The 19,428-nt window shown below is 43.6% G+C and overlaps 1 protein-coding gene across 1 annotated transcript in view; it reads right to left on the reverse strand.

Moving 5' to 3' along the window:
• The window catches only part of LOC128302438 (uncharacterized), a 28,366-nt gene extending 9,217 nt beyond the window's left edge, over window positions 1–19,149 (reverse strand). Inside the window, exons 1-5 of the mRNA XM_053039260.1 lie at window positions 18,738–19,149; window positions 13,907–14,040; window positions 13,445–13,592; window positions 3,834–4,007; window positions 874–1,033 (exon numbers count right to left, since the gene is read on the reverse strand). Of these exons, the coding sequence (XP_052895220.1) occupies window positions 874–1,033; window positions 3,834–4,007; window positions 13,445–13,592; window positions 13,907–14,040; window positions 18,738–19,149 (1,028 nt within the window). The remainder of the gene's footprint in view (window positions 1–873; window positions 1,034–3,833; window positions 4,008–13,444; window positions 13,593–13,906; window positions 14,041–18,737) is intronic.
• Window positions 19,150–19,428: the final 279 nt, after the last annotated feature.

A 19,428-nucleotide genomic window follows, 5' to 3' on the forward strand; every position in this document is an offset into this window, starting at 1 on the left:
GAGGGGCTCTGAAATAAACTCTGGATCAGTTTGGCTGACTACCTACAATTAATCGTCGTTTCGTCTATTTTTCACCGACCAAACCCAAGCCGAAACTTCCTGTTTGAAGTTAACAAAACAGCAATAAAGCGCAAACTACTTCATCGAACAAATCCACTACCGCACGGAACGATGGTCTGCAGATGGAAATGATAATGAATTTCCTGCCCTCGAAAAGGTTCAGGACCGGAGAAGCGGATTTTTTTTCTACCTCTTCCCGCTTGGTATCAATCAACCGAGCCGCAGACGTGTGTATCATAGTGTTGATTAAAGCTACATCGCCATCTAAAGCCAGTAAGTCGCGTTCGGTGAAGCATTCTCATGAACATCGTCCGGATTGTATCAACCGAACGATGGCGCGTTGGTCGGAATATATAAAGCTTACGGTGAAGTTTTCTCGCTCGGCAGAGGGGGAAAAGTAGTTTTTCCGCATGAAACAGTTACAGTGCCGGACACGCAATAAGCTTTTCTAGTGAGAGATAGGAGAGGACAAAGCTATAAGCAGCGAAGTGAATGAAGCCTGCTTCGGTGGAAAAGCAAAGTGGAAAGGATTATTGTGCTGGATTTGTTGATTTATCTTGATTTAATTATGTTGCATCAATGTTAAAGAGATACGTGCTAGAGAGAATTGTTTATATAAATCAAAACAAATTTGAGTTGTTTTATGTGAAATATTTCGAATAAATGTGAAAGGTTTACTAGAAAAAAGATAATAAACTACAGAAAATATTTAATCGTTTCTATCCCTACAAAAGCGCATCAAATTTCATTAAAACCCTGCCCCTTATAATGGTAGCATAGTTTATTAAAATCATACTGAGTTCGCCAACTTACCCAACGCCTTCCTTAAGGATGACGGAAAACAGCGCCACACCGACACCCTCACCGGACATGGTGATCATTTCGACAAATTGTCTCCGCCGTTTGAAATAATGGCCCAGCATAACGGCGGCCGACTCCCGTACCATGGCCGACCCGATGCCTACGATGACGCCTGTGATCGGGCGAACAAGCGCACCCGCCGGTTGATGTCGATAGTGATGTCGGTCGGTTGACGAAAGATGACGTTCCACCAGGTCCAACGTGACGGTTGAGCGTAGATGGAAAGGAAAGAACCATTTGGCGTAGTTATTAGTGTGCTGAGGGAATAGAAAGGACTCCCACCGAACCAATGCGGAATATTTAGTCAAAGGTTTTCGAGCGGAAGAGGTGTTGCAGGAATGGGACCCGGTATGCAGTAGTTTTCCTTCCACCGCAAGATCCAGCCAACAGGCCAACAAGGGGCTGTGGCATTCTGCTGGTGCAGTGACGGTGGCAGGAATTAGGTAACAATGTCCCAAGAACGGGCGAGGAAAAAAAAGGTAGGAAAAAAACGGCATTGAATTCCATGGTCAGCGAGATGGAACCGCATCGAGCAACCGGCACCGGAAAGTATCTGGGTTAATCGTACGCCTGCCCATTCTTTCGGGTTGGATGCCGTTTTCTCTCGCCCAAACTCGGTCACATGAATGAAACGAACCGTGCCGCGGGTATGGGCACGAACGGGCACGAAATGTAAGTAGAACGGTTCGTGGGTCTATTGCTCCTCTTTCGGGCTGAACGCAGAAGCCAACCGATGGAGGAGCGCACACAGGAAGCAGAACCATAATCCATAACAAGGCCCGCTCGCAATGGTGAGCATTATACCACAACCGTACACGACCTTAAATGTAGCATCCTTGCTGATGAAGATAGTGTCCCGCAGTTCAAAAACAGTGTATTACGCGTCGGGTAGAAGCGGTCGGTCGTACATGGCCCCAAAACGCAATAAAACAAATCGAACCACCAGCACTATAGCCATGAACCGGGGCAGATGGGTGTTGTAACAGAGCAAAATATAAACTCTCGCATAAGAAAGGGACACACTGCAGCGTCCGAACCAATACTATCAAAGGGGGCCCCATAAAGCTTACGCAATTGAGTGCTGGCATAAACCAAGCGCAAGAAGGAAGTGTTCGGACGGTACTTTACACCCCCGAAAGGTAGAGACAGGTGGCAACAGCACTTCAACTGACCATAATTTCTGTGAAACCGAATAAAAACCATTCCACCTTTTTTTGTGTGTGTAGGTGCCGCCTTTGTCCCGGGGCAGTGTCATGAGAATACTTTTGTAACACAACCCTCACCACAATGGGCATCCAGGGTGGGAAAGATGTACAGCTTTTGGAAATGGCTTTTTAGCAGAATTGGGGTAAAATGCGCCATAAAGCAACAGCGTCGTGCACAATGGGCCTTTTAGAGTTGCATCCAATCCGATTTTGGACCGTACCGTGTCGATACTGAGTGCAGTTTCAAATGCTTTATGTTGTTAGAGACCGATAAGTCAGATAGTAATGTCCGAGTGAGATGTAGATGGAGACACCACTCATATGCTTCAATGGTTGCATTGAGCGTTGCTGAAGGTGTCGAATGAGGATTTTTCTGTTTGCAGGGCAATGGAGTGAAGCATATGATGAATGTTGTAAATTGATACAACCAACTTGATTAAGTGGATGTGTTATTTCATCCAAGAGGAACTCGTACTCGTTAATACTCGGAATACATGTCTCACTCAAATGGAACAAATCTTTCAAAAGATAATGGAGATACATTCATCCAAATCTTCAATTATTCTGAGGATATTAAGCGATTCAAAACTGCAGTTTCCGTACAATCATCTCTGATAATTTATTCCTGAGATGCATTATAAGTGACAGAGAGCCCGAAAGTATGCAATTGAAGCGCTGGATCGTAAACTACTGAGAGCTAGAAGTGATGCGAAGAATGTATATTGCATACTTTTAGGCGATTCCATTGTGAAACAGCATCAAGTCCAAACACATCGAGAAGCAAGTGATATAATGATGCTCTAATTCCTATTATAAATGTTTAACAACGCATAAGCTTCGTACGCCCTGAAAGTATGCAATGAGACACAATTTTCTCTTTAATCTCATTGCAACCCACTTCTCATCCGCATTTAATTACACAAACAACATGCTCGCTTTCAGTGGAATATTCATCATCTTCCACCGCACCTCAATCCTGCGCAATGGAACTCAGGTGTGCATGGAGGTTGGAAATTCGTTGGCTGTTAATTTGCCCGGCGGCTGAACTACTTCAACCAAAGGCGCGTTGGTAAAAATCATTACCAAGTGGTATGTTGCATGAATAATTGAAACATATAGCGCATACATATTCATCGTGTTATTTAAACGAGAACACCCAGCAGTCACGGAACTGCACACACCACAAATGGGATAACGGCACCCAAAACCAGAACCACATCGACTATTAGTGGGCACGATGCCAGGCGGGTGTTCGCTAGCGAGCGCAGTTGTTTTTGAACGGAACACCGAACAGCAAAAGGATCGGACAGTATCGCAAAACAATAACATCAGCATCGGGTATGAAACGCAGGCTTTATAGTGTCCCAAGCACAGCAAGTGCCCGCAAGGTGGCTTCTTCTCACGGAGCTAATATCGTCCGGGGCACGTCTAGTGTGCTCCCTCATCCATTCCGTCCTTGCTACTTCGTGCGTAGACGTCTTACGTATTGCTGTTTTTATCTTGCCAGTATCGTACCATGAAAAACATTCTTTATGGGCGCTTTGTCTTACGGCAGTATTGGACAAGTATAACAGCTCATAAACATGCAAATAAAACATCCCTATGGCTGCCGCACCTTTTCGGTTGTCGCTGATGCTGACTCATGTCGTAAGACACATCCTAAGGGGCGGAAACCAGCTCCACGGAAGGACACACACACACACTTACCATAGCTGAACGCTACCTGATGCAGCTGGGTGGCGAACGATGTGAACAGGATGCCCAACGCAAGCACCAGCCCCCCGAGCACCGCCGTCAAACGGGTGGACTTTCGACGGCAAAGCGCCACTACTATCGTTGCCGAAAACAGCGACATGGCCCAGCTGGCAGGCCCGAGCCAACCTGAAACGATAAAGAACCGAAATGGAAGCGTCTCTGCGTAAATAAGAATCGGTAATAGAATTACGAATCATGCTGGGGGTATTTTTTGGGTGTTGGAACTGGAAAGAAGGCAACCAAACGAAACGATCATCATGCGCTTTAGGAGAAGATTTCGAAAATTGAAATTATCAAATGCAAAGACATTTTCTCGCAAAACATTTGAAACACGTGATGCGTAGGTTTCACTGTGGGGCGTTTTATTTGCCACCGTGCCACAGAAAAGCATTTGCTAATGCGTAGGAGATTCATGCTCACGTACCGATTTTTCGGAACGTTCATTTTCGGACCGTTCCCAAGCGTTCTGCGGCCAAGTGCGGCTTTTCAATATGAATTTATATTTATTTATTTATTCGTCGCATTCCGTTTCCGTGACGGCCACGAGTTCCGGAACATGGCGAAATGGATTCATCTAATTCATGGGTTGAATTATGGATACACTTAAGCAACAGCAGCAGCAGCAGCAGGCGGTGCGCGGACGATCAGGAAAAGGACAACACGTTTTCGCAGCACGGTGGCTTTTCGTGCCATTATTTATTTGCATAAATTTTCAACTAACTAGCCCAAGCGCGGTGGACGTGAAGCGTGAGAAAGTGGTTAACAGTTTGTCTTGGGGACAATTTATGGTTTATACGGCTGTGATGTGTCCCTCGGCGAGCCGACCGAACGATGGTTTTGTGATTTCTTTTCACCCCGCACGTACGCTTTTGAGTAGGCCGCACAGTAAACGGTTGTGATTAAGGGGCTTTTGATGGGGCAAATGTTTACGTTGCTAAACGGCGATTTCACGAGCGGAAATGGAATGAGTATTTGATTTTTGGCCCAACGCATCGAACAGGGTTTGTGGGAATCATTAGCCAAAACGGGACATTAGCTGCTCGAGTGCTGATTGAAATGGATCTTTAATGGATGGTTTTCGGCTTGAAGTGAGCTGCAAGTGTTTGATCGCGATGTTTAATTGAAGTGTGTTATACGCAAACAATCGTTGGGAAATTGAAATAATCTATATTCATGTGCTATCCAATTATAGGTATAACATATGCTAAATGTCTACCATTTTGTATTATGTAAATGAAATACAGGGTTCGGCAAGTCACTTTGCCTCTTGCATGGCATACTTCACCGGTCTTGAAATTCATTTCATTGTATTGCCTCCCGCTACAATATGATTTTAGCGACGATTGCTGTAGTTTTTTCACTGGGATTTCGGACTACACCTGGACGTTAGTTGCGCCATATTTTCAAAAATAATTTTAACTAGTTTTTTGGCATATTTTTTATAACAATTTATTTTTTGAATATGTATTATTCACAATATAACACTATTTTACAAAACAGTGCCACCCTCAAAGTGCCCGAACTCCCAGTGAAAAAGCTAAAGCAATTGTCGCTAAAACCATACCGGGCCGGCAGATTTACATTTTGAGCGGGAAACCAGGAAATACTTTATGGGATAAGAAATGCATTTAAACTACCATGCATGCAAATGTTCTTACGCGTATTGTTGAATCAACTAATTATCATTCAACAGTTTTTTTTAGTGACATGTGACTCGATGAAACCGTTGATGAAACCATCATCATTCACAACCAAACTGCGCTAGTGTGTGGTACAACAAAACATGTTTGCTGACACAAAGCAAAGTGCATGCATTTACATCAGAAGCATCACCAGGGCACAAACACTGGCAAAACATGCAGCAAGCACACGGTGCATGAAAAGATATCCCAGCAAAGCACATTTTTCTCGCGCCCGGCGGCCAACCAATGACTCGCAGTGGCAGCAAATGTGCACCCGAATGTGTGCTGCTGAATCAGACCCCCCACCTGAACGTTGCCATTGTCGTCAATGTGAGCGCAGCATGCTGTGACCGCGATTCGTGCCCAAACCGTTCCAACGGAAAAAAGGATATTCATTTCAAGAAAACGACCCACTAAACGCAAAAGGTATGGTTTATTTTCGCTCGCAACGAACATAGCAGTTCACAGCGGGATGCAGTGGGATCCCGGTATCCCGTAGGAAGAATCATTTCTTGGTACCGCACAAAGTGTTTGTTACACTAGCGTCCCAAACATGCATCGCACGGCTGAACAAAACCCCACCAGCAGCGTGTAGTTGGGGTGGGGTTGTGTGGTTCCTGTTGTTGTTGTGGCTTAGCATTGCCCTCGGTATTTATGGGATCACAAGCCACACGGCACCATGGTATGTGCTGTCACCATGCCTGGGGATCCTGGGGGTTCAGGGTGAAAATTGACATGAAAAATCCTGTTTTTGACTCCCTTTTGTAACCGGGTCGCACTCCGTTCGAAGCGTTCGGAAGCATTAAGAGCGATCGAAAGGATGCATTTTGTACACTCGTTAGCTTCTTGCATCGTTGCAACCCGTATCCGGTCAAGCTATTTCGTCTTCTTTGAAGAGATATGGGATACGGGTGTCTGTGTCTGTGTGCGTTGATTTATGACGGAAGCTAAGACGAAAAGAGCCAGCGATGTCTTACGATGTCTTGAAAAAACAACGAACGCTTGTTTCTACTTTATCGTCTCAGGGAACGCCGTAAAGCTAATGTTGTAGAGCATTTTGTCAAACTGTCGAACATTCATCGTCCACGAAGAGTGTACAGATGGGATTACGTTTTATCTCAGTGCAGCTACACCCGTTTGATGGGAAATTTTCCAGAGTATTGCAACAACCGGATACAGCAATGGGTAAAATTATTCCAAGTGAAAAGTGACACATTTAACTTTTTTCTTCATATAGATTTTTTGGATTTTTTAACAACGTAAACATTTATATGTACATTACCATAAATGTGGCAAACAAAAAATGACAAAACATAATATAATATATATTAGTGTAATTGAAATTTTGAATAATAAATATTATAATTGCAATATACCAACGATTTATACTTCTACAGCATGTTTCCAATTACCACCAGAAGTCAGTTTTTCCTAAGAAAAACATTATACAAGTCCTACGACAATAAGCTAGCAAAATCATGAATTTATTAGTAAAAATCATTAGGGGAATTCTTACAGTCACCCAGTTATAATTTTATGATAAACTAGTATAAGGATCATTATCCTTAAACATAATTCGAGTAGATAAAATCCTTATTCAGCTGAATTGTCTCTGAAACATATCAAGAATAATACACACAAATTGGAAAATCATTCATCATTAGCACCGGCGAGCTGAAGCAGGGTCAAAAACAATACGCGTTGCGATTTCTCGATTTCTGGTCCTTCATGTTTTAAAACGAGCGCTTCGTCAGCAGTAAAACACTACCCAACCACAGCATCAAGATCACTCGTTTTACAAGACCCCGCTGGATAATTCCCAACAATAGGACTTTCCAATTTAAAGGCACCTCAAACCATATCCCGCCGCCGAGCTCGCATTCAATAAGAAACCGTTAAGTGTGCTATCGTCTCTTAGGAAAAGCAACTCACGAGAATACTGTCATCTTTTGAGCAATCGGGCGTATTTCATGTAGAGCACAAACCAAAACCACCTCCACCACTGGTTTTTCCAGGACGGGAGACTGTTTTCTGGGACGGTTCGTTGTTTCGTGTGGCATTTATTTTTTTGTTGCTTGCTTGCCCCAAATTGGAATGTGGTCAATGTGGGAAGATGTTTTCTGCGAAGAAACAAAATGCCAAGATGTGTCGTAAAAGTGTGTGTGTGTTTGTGCCGAAAAGGGCGTAACGGGGGCAAACGGGAGCAAACAAGCGTGGTGGCATATTTATTCCTAGTAAAAGTGTTGCAAAATTATAATAACATGACATGGGGGATTTATGATTGGATTCGTGGGCATGAAAATCGATCGATACGAAGCATGGGCTGGGTCGATGCGAACCCGATGATGATGTTATGATTCCGTAAAGATTTTCGATGAGAAAACAAAACACGTTGGAGTTTCTATTTTAGATAAGTAAAATAACCGGCACGGGTAACTGAGACGAGCTCGGCAAACATAACGTATCGCCTGTTCTCAAGTTCCAAGTGAATTGTTGTTTATTTTGGACAATATTGTTTTTAAGTAAAATATTCGTTACATTATAGCAACAGGCAGCGGGATCACTACGACGCCTTTGTGAATATAAAAACAACAAACCGAAAGCATGGCACACTGAAGCATTATCGAAAATAAATAGCAAAAAACACCATGCGCCTCCATCTCTGGGTGAAATTTTTTCATACGGAGTGAATCAACTACCAGGCGCCTCCATCACGATTCCATCACTAAACGAAAAATAAAGTGGCTCTTCCAGAAAGGTGTTCCTGGTACAAAAAAAAAACAAACTTCCCCGCAGGCACTCCCAAAGGTGTCCTTTCGCGAAATAAGAAGGCATTGTAAAGGATTCCCCTCTATCTTCACACATGTGCAACTCTTCAACCCAACGCTAAGGTTCCTGCCCGGGAAAATGTGATTGTGTGGTAAAACGGCACAAGCCTACCGGTGGTAAGAATAAAAACACAATTCCCAGCTCGCAGATTTGGGCATCTGCACGGCAAATAAACCCTTCGCCGTGATGTTTCGCTAGCCGCCTTTTTTTGTTACTCCCTCCCAACAATCCGAGTAGTCACGCGTGTTTGTGCTAACGATCAAATCAACGATCCCGTATGACTGATGAGGTGCGTTTGCAGAAGTATTTCTGTGACACAGCTGCTAGCAGCCGGTTGCTGTGTTTTCCATGCTTTTTGTTGTGTTTTCTAGTGGCTATGAATGGCTTCGTGCCAAATACTTGTTTGTACGTTGTATTCGGAAGGCTCGCTCCTCGATGGTTGTTACGGGATCATACCGTCGTTGGTACTTTTTACACAGTCGAACGGGCCGAAATGTCACCCCTGGGAAATGAGCGAACCCCGGTTTGCTGTTTCGTTTTAATTCCATCGCGTTACAACCGAAACATAAGGTGCCGGGCTGCTGTTGCCGGTTGTCCCGTTGCAGTGTGAGCAAACCGGGCTGGACTATAGGATCGTATTTGTTGGATGAATTATGGCCATAGTTTTGTTTGGCCGAATGCCATGGGAAAGGGCATTTGTCAGTGGATTGGTATGTTTTGGGTCGGAAAGCCTATCGTCCCATCCGTTTTTCTTTCCGGGCGGAAGGAAGGAATTGAATTTGATGATGGAAAACGATGGTTAAAAGTACACTTTGGAAAGTGTTATGATTTCCTGGGAGGAATATGTTGCAACGGAAGTGATGAAATGAGTTCTTATTGGGGAGTTGAAGAATTTATTATATGAGTAAAATGTAATAGCTTTGATAAATACTGTTTGTATTAAGGGCAAGTTTTATTCCAATTTAATAATAAAATTTTATGACGAAGGTGATTTTCTTTATTGGAAAATAATAATCAAAATTAAAATTCATTATTGATATAATTTTAAAATTTAATCAATAAGAGTAGACTACATCAATAAAATCCTAATCAAATCGTCATATAGAGATCCCTCGCTAATTTGTAAGAGAAATTTATTTCACGTATCGAAAACCATTTTGCACCATTTATATGCTCCAAAGCTTCCAATATCCAAAGATCCAACAATATCTATCCCCCCCCCCTCCCCCACCATGTGCTGCAAAACCAATCGCAATAAAACTCACATCGTCGTGCAAGTAAATCTACCTTGAGCTTTCACTTTATCTCCGCTGATTTTGCTATGTTGTTTCAACGCACCACCGCGAAAAGCTTTTCACTTCTGGCGAGATTAGCTCAAATACGCTGCGTACTAACGATATAGTCATCAATCAATCGAAACGACCATGCCACATGTGGTTATGGTTGCGAGCGCGCCACGGAGTGAGGATGCGACGCACTACATACACACACCTCCCAACAAATACCAGCGCACCCGACACGGTAAGAAAGCTGTCAAATTTGCACGTCCTATCGTGCCGCGTTCCGGTACATGTGTGGGATTTGTTGTGGCGACGAATCCTTTCCACTTTTAATGCTCCCAATGATTGATCCACGATGGATTGCCGACCCACCGTGCGAGTGTGGTAAGTGGTGGAGCACTGGTGAGTGGTGGTGGTGAATTTTTTTTGTACCACCATAAACCGGCGTTAACATACCAACCTGTAACCAAAGCCCTGTCAGGCGAGTTGACGCGAGGTGGCTTCCGGAAGCATTTCAATTCGATTAATTTTCCACAGCGTGGTAGAACATTTAATCGATCAGTGCGGTGAGTTAGGACGAGTTAAAAGTGTGAGACTAAAAGGGAATGATTGAGTAGTTATGTAATTTGTGGAATTTGCTCTCAATACGCTAGAAATCTAGGATGGTTTCGGTGCCGATAATGTTTTGCGGGTTTTGTAGTTGGAAAGTGAACATTATTGAGGGAACGCGTAATGGCGAGCGAACAATAAATATGTTATCTGTGGTGCGTGTTTTCCGCTAGTCAAAACAGCAACCTTGCAAATGCTTTCATAATGAAGATGTTTCCCGCGACCGAGAACTTCAACATTGTTTAATAACTGTCAGAACTATGTAACGCAGTCGGAATGTTGAAGGCAACTGCAATATGTTGCATTGTTCTTTATTTCCCCCCAAGGAATTCTAGCAGCAGCTGCAAGCGAATGTTGCACATTTTCCATTTCCCAAAGGAAACTCAAACCGTAAGTTTTGATGCTATGGGCAGCGCACACTACATCATGTGGCTCGTTTTGCCCGGAGCTGCCTTCGTGTGCAGCACAAGAAAGTGCACTAAAACTAAAGTGCAAAGAAGTGCACAAAAACAACAAAAATACATGATCAATGTTCGAAAACGGAAGCAGAAACGGAATGAAAACAAAGTTAACTGAAAAAAAATGAATAAAACAGGATAAGGATTTTAATCTTGTTTTACGCTACGGGAGGTTTTGGTAAACTTTTTTTTGCCCTTTATTTTGCTTCATGCTTCATGCAGCAGATCGGATGTAGGGAAAACTGCTTCCCGTAAATACTATCATTTGTCCGTTCTCTTCTTTCCGGAGTTTGAAAAGTGTTCATTTGCTTTATGTTTTGCTCATGTTTTGCTCACTGACAGCTGGTGATGCAGGGCTACACTTCCGAATGGGATGGCCGGGACATTTGTGTTGCGATGTCATCCTCTAATGCTTCCGGTCAGTGTTTTTGTATTGGATTAGCACGGGATATGGAGAATCAACCCTTGCACTAGATCAGAACAGAAAACAATCACTCTGTCCGACTGCTGGTGCAATCTGTGCTGTGATACGGTTGACTAGAGTTGTTATTGTGCTACGAAAGCTTTCTTGTTTGAATTGTTTAAAAATATGGTAGGATTAAAGGATCACAAGGGCTGTTTGTACTTATTTGAGGGATAATATAAGTAAATCAATGTTTCAAAAACGAAATCTGTTTAATTTAAATACCATAATTGAGTAACTTGAATACAATTTGTCCAATCGTAAACTATCGTGCGACATTTTTTGTTAAGTGTTTAAATTTCGTTGTTTTATTGGTTATTGTTTCATCCAATTGTTTCTGCCAATATAATTGACTGGCTGTGGTATGAGGAAATAAATACCCTTACTAATGAAACCAATTAGTGTCGCGATCCATGAAGTAATTGAATCACCGTAGTGCCCATTAACTTGTACTTACATCCCGTAGGATACTTTAAGACACGCAGAGACCGATAGGCACGTCCCAAATCATACGGAAATTGAAGTGTCAGCATTTTTCGATCGATCTCCACCGCTTGATAGCGCTGGCGGCACGAGTTTGCCTTCGTTAAGGCTACTGTAAGCCATTGTAATAAGTTTCTATTTATTTCAAGTCCATTACTGTGTGCGGCATGAAGTACGACACGTACAATAACCTTCCCGCGTACTCAAGCTCCTCCTTTGGGGCCATTTTCCTTCCCCGGCACGTAAAAGACCGACAGCCATAATAGCCATCGTGGACGATTAGCTCCACTAATCCCAACAACTAAAGCAGCACCATCTACGGGTGTTTCCCATCGCTGCTGGCTGCTTTTTTCCCCGGCACACCACCACCTCAGCAGCAACAGCGCGCGCAATGCAATAAATTAAGTTATAATATTTATTTATGTCTATTTATTACCGAAACGTCCACCAAATGTGATAGTAAAGCGTGACGTTGGTGTGTGTGTGTGTTGGTGACGATGGAACCAAACACACTATCGTCAACGCTGATTTATGTTACCACTCGCTCCAACGGTACGTGAGCACGTTACCGTGCTGTTTGTGATGGAAACGGAAGAACCATAGCACAGCTTTCGGTGTGAAGTGTAAAATTCATGAGAAACTTTATCTATTTATTTATTTTTCACTTCTTCTGCAGTGGAACCCATGATGGCCAGTGGCAATATGGAAGCAGAGAGAGAGAGAGAGGGAGTGAGAGAGGGTAATGGAAAGTTTTCGAGTACTAGAAATAAAAAGTTGTTCGTGTTCGCAAGGACGAACTTTACTGACTGAAACACAACGCCCAGTCAGAGTAGGCAACGGGATAAAGTTCCCCTAATCTGATATTTAAAAGCAGCACAAAAAAAGGACACTGCACACTGTAAGCTTCCAAAGCCAGTTATCATGTTTGACGCTTTAGTTTCAGCAGAAAGTTTCCTGCTCGTCCGAAACACATTACAATCGTAGTAGCCGGGACAGTACAGTTTGTCTGGGTTCGCAATGATAATGACACAATAAGTGGTTTAAGCATATGGTTTTGAGTTATGAAGTTATGGATTTGAATAAAGTTTCCGTTTGGTTGGTTGAATGTTTAAAAAGTGAAATGAGCTCCGTATTTAATTCTTTGGCTAAATTTAACAGCACGATTTCCAGGGGAAGTTAAGGACAAGGTGATGCATATCATAAATCATCACCTCCTGTACACAAACGGTGAATGAAACATTGTTGCGCAGATTGTACCACATTAAATAAACCTTTTTGGCCAAACAGACAGAACCACACATGCCCTAAATGGAACACGGCTGTTTATAGTCGTGTCCGTTACATACGTGTGCTGTTTTAGTTTTATAACTCCTTTTTTGCAGAACGCGATCGAAACGCTGTAACCTTGAGGAATCATACCCAAAGGGGTTAGAAGAACTGTGTAAATGTTTCATATTTGAACAACACTCGCACCGATACCGGGCGTTTGTGTGTTGCGCTGTTCCGAAGTGATGGCTCTGCCACATTTCCTGCTGTTTGTATTCCTTACGGCTACGTGCTTTGCAAATGGACATTCTAAATATTTTTCGCCCCGTTTTGCCCAGGATGGCCGAGTCTCCCACGGGGCGTTACGGAGCACGAAGAGAATCACGTTGCACACTAACGAAGCGCAAACGAACACGGGTAATGCGAAGGAAATGGTGTATCGAAAAAACGAAAACGAAGACAAAAAATGGTAACAAATTCGTGCGTTTCTAACCTGCTTCGGTATTCACCTCGTGACCCAGATGGCGTATCGCGTACAGCAGCAGCAAGCCGTACGACAGCTGGAATCCGGTGGACAGGACGTGGGCCAAAAATGCGACTCCGCACACGATCCATCCCCAGCCACCGTCCGGATAGAAGTGCTGCACCGCGTGGTCCGTGTTGCATACATTCAGGCGAGTTTCCCCGTTGCAGAAAGAAAATGCAACCGTGCGCGTGTGTGTGTGTGTGTTGTTTTTTCCGTAGTTCGATGTTTTGTTATGGGGAAAAAAGAAGGGAAAAGGTAAAAACAATCAGAACATTTTCGTTGCAATATGAGCTACTCTACTCGTGTCGGTTTTCGACTCAAATGGTGCGTGTCAGATGGGTACCATGCGTTGAGTTTTTTCTGCCCAAAAGTCACAAAAGCATGCTGTGACATTTTAATGCACGGTATCGCTCAATCGCCCGTCCTTACCTGTCGGATTGCGGTCGTATCGACACCGGCTCGTCGTAGGGCGGGAACATTCCGATGCAGCGAGTGAAGCTCACGTTCCAGCAGTGCCGGATATGCGGAGTCCTCCTCATCTAGCAACCGATTTCGATCGTATCCTGTTTTGGGGTGAGAAGGAACGGAAGAAGTAGAAAAAAAAGCAAATCAACGATGAGCACATACACGCACGAAAGGACAGTTTAATCGAAATCGATAAAAAGAGCACAGACAGGAGATGCGCGTATCAAATTTCGATCAAAAATTCATTTACCATGTACGTGGCGATGCGGGTTGATCGTTTGCGCGAATCGGTCCCCGCCGAAAAGATTAAAGAGAATCGCGCAAACGATTCATATTACGCCGAAATCATACTCACCCCAGGCGTCTTTCTGCCTGTACGGCATTTTGTGCTATTTTTCTTTGCATAATTCTACTGAGCGAGTTTTTAATATTCTTTTGACGCGAGTACAAAAAAGTACAGAAATCAATGCGTCACACAGTTTTCGCTGGGTGTAGTGGAAATGAAAATTTCATATTGCTCCACCGTGGCACTTTGTGTACCGGGTGTACCGGAAAGTTGGCAAGAGTTTAAAGCGTTTATCAACGCATACTTTAATGTTGGTTTTGTTTTACATGACAGAAAAATGAGAAAACGATTATTATTTTAAATTGTTGTTATACACTTCAAACAGACAGGTTTATTTTTACTCGATTGTTCCTTTCCAAGCCAGAGGGTATGTAAATTTTTCAATATGGTTGATTTATTGCATTAACGCAACACAATCAATGTGGACGATGTGGGATAAATTAGCATTCATGGGTACATCCAATCAGCGTACTTTAGGCGGCGTTTGTGTGGTTTATCAATCATCTCCATAATCAAAACCGCCACCGGATGGACAGGATACATGTCCGGTGGTTAATATTATGGTCAGATAAAGGTGGGTCCCCATTTTCAACTATTTTGTGTTTGCTATTATACTGCACTTGATAAAAAAAAGGAAACAGTACACGGTTTGCACCTTGCGATGAATAATACAATTTTGTAATTATTCTCGCGTTTACATACCATAAATCATACTCCTGTTCCATTTCCTCTGAAAGGAGCACCTTCTGGAAGATTGCAGTGCTCATTTTCACCGCCACTCGCAACAAATGGTGGACCATATGCATAAGTGATAAGCGGACAAAAGTGTTGCAACGACTTTTCACTGTTTTTCCATGCGTTCGGAGGTACTCCGATGGTTTAGCCAACCCTACGAATAACAGCGTGCCTGTGTACGAGTGTGTGTGTGTGTGTAAGGAAACATATAAAAACCCTACGCTACTATTTTACGAAATTCTAAAACTTTTTCTTAACCACAATTTACTCGTGGTTCGGATGTGTGTATTTTTTTGTTAGTTATGCTTGCCGCAAAGGAGAAAAGTTATGTGCTGCAACTTGAGGTTGAGGAAAGTCACAAAACTGGCGGACACACATACACCCATAGGGGGGGTTTCATTTATTCTCATGAGGGAAAGTTTCACGCCAGTGACCTGTTTCGCCGTACTCTCACCGCAGGTTATGAGTCGTAATCAAAAACAATTTCATAACGAACCGGTGGCCGGTTTTTAAGCACCCGCGCTAGGTACCTAGGTTGTAAAAGTCTCGTGAAATGAATATACATTTTGAAGGAGTTCACTGTTTTAATCTTATTTCACGTACAAAGGGGGCACCATTAATTAGCTGCGGTTGTTCCTCAACTGTGCAGGAATAGATGAAAAGCCTGGATGTTTGTTGGGTTCGGTGGGAAATTGTTGAAGATGTTTTTTGTAAATTTCGTAGACTTACAATGTGAAAAGTTAATTTGTTTTAAATTCATTATAAAATAGCACGTTTAATAAACTAATTTAAATTGCAGTGAAATCTTATTTTTAGTTAATAGTTCTAGTTAATACTTTTCCATAATTTTTAAGTAAAAATCATACAATAAGAGCAAGAATGAGACTCAACTTTAGGCACATTTGAGGTACTGGCTCTGGTAAGTTAAAAGTAAGCAAAAGTTTAACAAGTCTCAGTCTCCTTCGGAAATAGGAATGGAGATGGAGAACTTTCCAAAGTAGTTTGAGCTTCCGAATAAACTTTCAGTATAAGTTTGTCGGTGCGGTTAAGCGAGTATCATTCACTAAAACTAGAAGCGAACTCTCATCAACATAATGAGAAGAAATTAGAAGGATTTTTTTCCACTTATTAGGATTTTTTGTATTTTGAGTGGAAACATTACAGCATTACGAGCTCCACGGTACCATTGGTGAAAAATTTAAACTGCAACAGACTTCATGAAATTTTCTACAATCATCGTAGAATAAAACAAAATGGGTTAAATAACCCAAAATTTCATACTTGAATATTACAACAAAAATAAACCTTTTGAAATGAAATACATCACGTATAAAGTTAAAGACGTCTCAGTTTGTACTTCCGCACAGGTGTGAAAAAAGTTTAATTAATTAAATTGCGTGTCGTGGAATGAAGCTAACCCATATTTCCCCCTTTTACTTAGGCACTCAGTGCACATGAGCTTTTCGGCTAGCTTCTACAACTGTTAAAACGCTTCCTAAAATTAAGCTTCCCCGCAACGCAAAACCTAATTTATCATTCCACGCGTAACAACTTGCTCACACTGCAGTATCGCATCAATTTGCATGAAAATACTCGGTATTTCCCCATTTTCACACTTGATCCTCCATTCCATCCCAACCTTCAGGCAGTTGATCTCACCGACGCGCGGCATCCGAACACATAATTGAGCGCTTTTGTTATGAACTCAAACATCAACGGCTACTATTCGTGGGTGAGAGGTTTCGGGAAGTTTATGGGTCGTTAGAATCGAAATTGCTTGCCTTGCCCGTTGTGCCGGCACCTACACCGGAATGCTCAACCGCGATGGATGGAAAAGCTCAATGGAATGGCAAAACCAGCATCCAAGCGCGAAAACTAGTGTGACATTTGTGCAATGGCGTTGCCTTTTTTTTCGAGGGAGCTGCAAATATGGTGTGAAGTATGTGTCCACATGCTCTCCCACTTTTGTCCGCATGCCACCGAGCATATGAAGCCATATTCCCAACCAAAACGAACCATTCGCTGAATGAGTGAGCCTTGGGCGCTGAAATTGTCCTCCGTGGGGCGCATAAATTTAATCCAATTCGCTATTTACGACAACATTCCATCGCTGGCAGATGAGCCTTCGGTTGAGCAAGGATAGAGGAGAATAGTTTAAAGCCTTTACCTTGAAGAGGATTGCCAAGAGGATTGCCGACCATACGCGTACGTGCCCGAAGCTGCGCTTGGATTGCACGAAAAGTTAAATGAACGTTTTTGATGCCATCGTTTGGGGCTAAGCTTTGCCATTTTTGGACTGGAATATTAATTATCGCAGACGAATCTGCACCGTCAGCCATCAGACGGCTTGCGCTTGGGCAAGTCCCCTAGGATGGGAACAATTCGGTCAGCACCTGCCGGACCTGATGGTGTAGGTTTCGTTTTAGGGACGCCCGGTGCAAATTGATACATCAACCCTATCATTATCTTCATCACGATATGTCCGTGGCGCACCTCGATAAGTCTCGCCGCAAACCGAATGAATCCAATTCTCGTAGAATGACGCGCAGAAGCCCGCAAGGATTATACGCGATATTATCATTGTGCTGGAAAGCTCGTCTGGAGGCACTCACACTGTCCGAGGCATGTCTATTCAAACAACATAATATGACGAAAAGCTTTCCCAGCGATAAAGCGTCTTCTACGCTGAAGTTACGCTATACAGGGCATCCTTCATGCACGATGTCTGCGCGATCTTTTCCACGGAATGATAATCTTTCCTCTGTATTCGAAAATTCTTCAAATATCCTTAATAAGACTCAGCTTTGCCGCAGGATGGAGCTCATTTCTGCACGCTGTTTGCGGACATGGACAACATTACAGCATGAATAAGAAACGAGCAGCGATGTTTGCTGCGCTACCGTACATGCCATCATCATTCTACCATACAATTTCATTCAATTTCAAACCAATGGCCGCTTCGGCCCGGGACGCCGAGATATTTGTACACGTATAATCCCCACGCATCGTTGCATTCTTGTCTTGTTTCAATTCAATAATAACGGGGGCTTGGGAAATTAATTATTCATGAGATTGTGTCGTGCGTCGGTTCGAACATTGGATTCTTTCCGTCTACCGACGCGCAGTTAGAATTCAAGACAATGAGTCCATTTTAATTTGATTCTCATTTTAATCATATTGCTCAGAAAGCGGCGGTCCTGCTCCAGGCAGGGGGGTATTTTGTGTGTTGATTTTTGTCGCTTCGTCTAAGTCCATCATTATGTTTATGTCTTACTGAAGCTTTCGCTTGAGCATCGGCTTATCTAAGGCACTGGATGGAATGGGAGCGTGTCAATATCATACAGGCTTCTTAGGAAAGAAATCAGTAAAGATGGAATCATTTCTCGATTCTTCTTAAGCCAAAGTTTAGCATTTAGAGATAGATATGAAATTCTTCCACCATTCTTGAGCTTTTGCAAAGCTTTCTCAACAAGCACAATTGCACAACATCCAGATATGATGGATATGTAATTTTATAAAGCACTAAAACTCATTTTATATTTAAGTTTATTCTAGTAGTTTGCGAAAGACTTCAGTTAACATAAAAAAATAAATAGATTCAACTTTCGCACTGGAACTCGAAAAACCCTGTAAGCACACGTCCAACACTGCCCGGAAGTTGAGCAGCACAGAACCTAAATAACTCGGCGTGTTTGCCACATATTGAATACCTACCAGGATACGTGCCGTTCCCAGTGCCGGTGGATGGGCCCGTTGCCGTAACGCCACCCGCCGTATGCAGATGGCTCGAGCTGGCCGCCATATGGTTGCGCTCGAGCGTTCCCCCGTTCGTGGTGCCACGGTGGGTGCGGGGCAGTGTGCCACCGCCTCCGACCGAACCGGACCCAAGCGTACCCGTACCGCTGGCCAGATGTGGATGGGAACGGTTGAGCGTGGAGCTAGCGGAAGCCATCGAGAACCGACACCGCTGACAACCGTTCCGCACGGGTGGTGGCAGTGGGGGTGGTGCCGGCGGTGGTGACGCAGACAGGCCCGGTGAGTCCACGTTCGGATCGTCGAGATCGTCGTCATCGTCGTGCAGCGGATCATTGCCGTGGGGTTTACCGTCAGCCACGAGACCTAACATTTCTTCATCCACCTGCGATTCCTGGTGATGCTGGGTTGGTCGCGATGGACCGGAAGGGACCGCCTGGGTGGGTTGCGTTGGTGGCGAAGGTATCTGCACCCCGACGGCAACGGTGGACGGGGTGCGCGAGTGATGGGTGGAGGAGTTACCGCGAAAACGGGGCAGCGAGGAGTAGGACAGGGGTGGATGCGAAGGAACAGTGTTGCCAGCGGCGAACGACACACTCGGCGGATTGCGGATGGAGGAACGGCGCCGGTTCAGTGTCGACGGGGCCGATGA

This window comes from Anopheles moucheti, chromosome 3 (genome assembly GCF_943734755.1).
Source record: "Anopheles moucheti chromosome 3, idAnoMoucSN_F20_07, whole genome shotgun sequence".
Classification (NCBI taxonomy): Eukaryota; Metazoa; Arthropoda; class Insecta; order Diptera; family Culicidae; genus Anopheles; species Anopheles moucheti.